General features: G+C 44.7%; 2 protein-coding genes across 2 annotated transcripts in view; one reads left to right on the plus strand and one right to left on the minus strand.

Moving 5' to 3' along the window:
• Positions 1 to 2,022, plus strand: part of LOC119409551 (nuclear factor of activated T-cells, cytoplasmic 1) — a 160,398-nt gene that overhangs the window by 146,362 nt on the left and 12,014 nt on the right. The gene's annotated exons all lie outside the window — the stretch shown is intronic.
• zgc:91890 (solute carrier family 52, riboflavin transporter, member 3-B) overlaps positions 1 to 2,022 on the minus strand; it is a 5,262-nt gene that overhangs the window by 1,498 nt on the left and 1,742 nt on the right. Inside the window, exon 2 of the mRNA XM_037676450.1 lies at positions 597 to 1,674. Within this exon, the coding sequence (XP_037532378.1) occupies positions 597 to 1,627 (1,031 nt within the window). The 5' untranslated portion in view covers positions 1,628 to 1,674. The remainder of the gene's footprint in view (positions 1 to 596; positions 1,675 to 2,022) is intronic.

Below are 2,022 nucleotides of genomic sequence, written 5' to 3' on the forward strand. Positions count from 1 at the left end.
TCTGATTTGCTACAACCGTATGTCCCACCATGTTCCCTGAGGTCAGCGGACCAGTTGCTCCTCACAGTTCCAGGAACTCGTCTTAAGCGCAGAGGTGACAGGGCCTTCTCTGTAGCAGGACCAATACTTTGGAACGAGTTACCTCTGCTTGTCAGACAGGCCCCCTCCCTCTCGGTTTTCAAGTCCCGTTTAAAAACCCACTACTATTCAGTAGCTTTCAACACCAGATGATCTGTGTTTTGAAACTGTATGCTCCACTCTGGTTAGTCGTCATTATCTGCATCGTTTTTATGTTTATATTTCTGATTCACTTCATTTTGTATTTTGCTTTGTGTGTTACCTGTTGTTCTGTCTGTACAGCACTTTGTTTGGACTTGTCGCTGTTTTAAGTGCTTTATAAATAAAATGGTATGGTATGGTATAAAATTAACTTGTACAGAGTGCATATTTATCAGTACTTAAGGCTATCTTACTGGTGACCTGAAACTGTTCTGAAAGAACATTTTTTATTTATTCAATCTTTTTTGATGTTGTAAAATAAACTGACATTTTTATACACCAGGTTTTGAACACTTGTTGAAATATGAACTTCTCACCTTATAGACATGAACATGGCAATGAAGCAGGCAATGGGATTAGCAATTGCAGCCATGGTGGAAGCCAGATGGTAGGCCTTGTTCCCATAGGGCAAACAGGAATAAGACTGCACTGAAGGCAGCACTGCATTTGTCAGAGCATTGACCCATGCCAACACAACAAAGATGAACACCACTTCCAAGTTCCTATAAGTCCCCTTTCCAAATGAACTCCTGGGTTCTTTCTGGACAGAGTTCATGTTGCTGAGCATTGGCTTCTGCTCTGGTGTCTGAGCATGAAGAGAAAACCCTTGTTCTCTTTTCTCCTGTTCCAGGTCTGTATTGAAGTACTGGTCACTCTTTCTCTCTCGAGCCACAGCTGGATGATGGTTGAGAAGAATAAAGGCTAACAGGCACACGACCATCATAGCACTGAGGAAAATGAAGAAAACCTGGACAGAGAATCTGGCCGGCTGGTAGACAGCTTGTAGTTCACCACTGCCCAAAGTACTGGAATTATCAGCTGATGAGTTTCCAGCCAAGGTGGCATTTTGACAGTGGACTATACCAACGCCCTGAATCAAAGCCACTAGTGCAGGCACTAGACCACTCAGACCTTCGCCTACAAAGTACGTAGTGAGATATTGTGGACGTAGGCGCATCATGAAAGGCAGGAATGTGACAGATGATGTGCAGTCCACCACAGATAGCAGAAAACTTAAAATCAGCAGGGGCACACTGTGCAGAGAGCCTGCAACTGTCAATGTGTGCCTCCAGAAAAAAGCCAGCAGGAATGTAACAACAGTCCCCAAAGCTACAATGAAGTAGATGACGAGTCGTTCGTCCAGTGTCCCTGGGCAGAAACGATGCATCAGGGTGATAAACAGAGGTCCTATGTTGGCCATTTGGATGAGGACTGTGAGATATGAAGGCAGGTACCAACGCTCTGGGATTTCTGGTACAACCAGGGGGAGCTCCACCCACATCCCGTTGATGGCCACCCAGGAGCCCATACCGAAAAGGCACGCCAGCACATGAGTCAGCAGCGACATGATGGAGGTAGGATTGAGGTACACCAGGAAATGCTGATGAGCAAAATCTGAAACATGGTAACAACATAGTTAGGTTTTATTAATAAAATGTGAAGAATCACAACTCATAAATATGAAATACTTAAAAAGTTATCCATATTTTCAAACCAATTCATTTGATTGAAACTAGTGAAATGGAATCCACTTGCTATGCCATTTTTTAGGGGTGGGGGAGGTTGAGCAGAGTCCAGGGACGACGACGACGACGAACTACTACTACTACCACTACCACTACTAATACTACTACTACTACTACTACTACTACTACTACTACTACAACTGCTACTGCTACTGCTGCTGCTGCTGCTGCTGCTGCTGCTGCTGCTGCTGCTGCTGCTGCTGCTGCTGCTGCTGCT

Source organism: Nematolebias whitei, chromosome 5 (genome assembly GCF_014905685.2).
Source record: "Nematolebias whitei isolate Nwh7 chromosome 5, NemWhi1, whole genome shotgun sequence".
In the NCBI taxonomy this organism is placed as follows: Eukaryota; Metazoa; Chordata; class Actinopteri; order Cyprinodontiformes; family Rivulidae; genus Nematolebias; species Nematolebias whitei.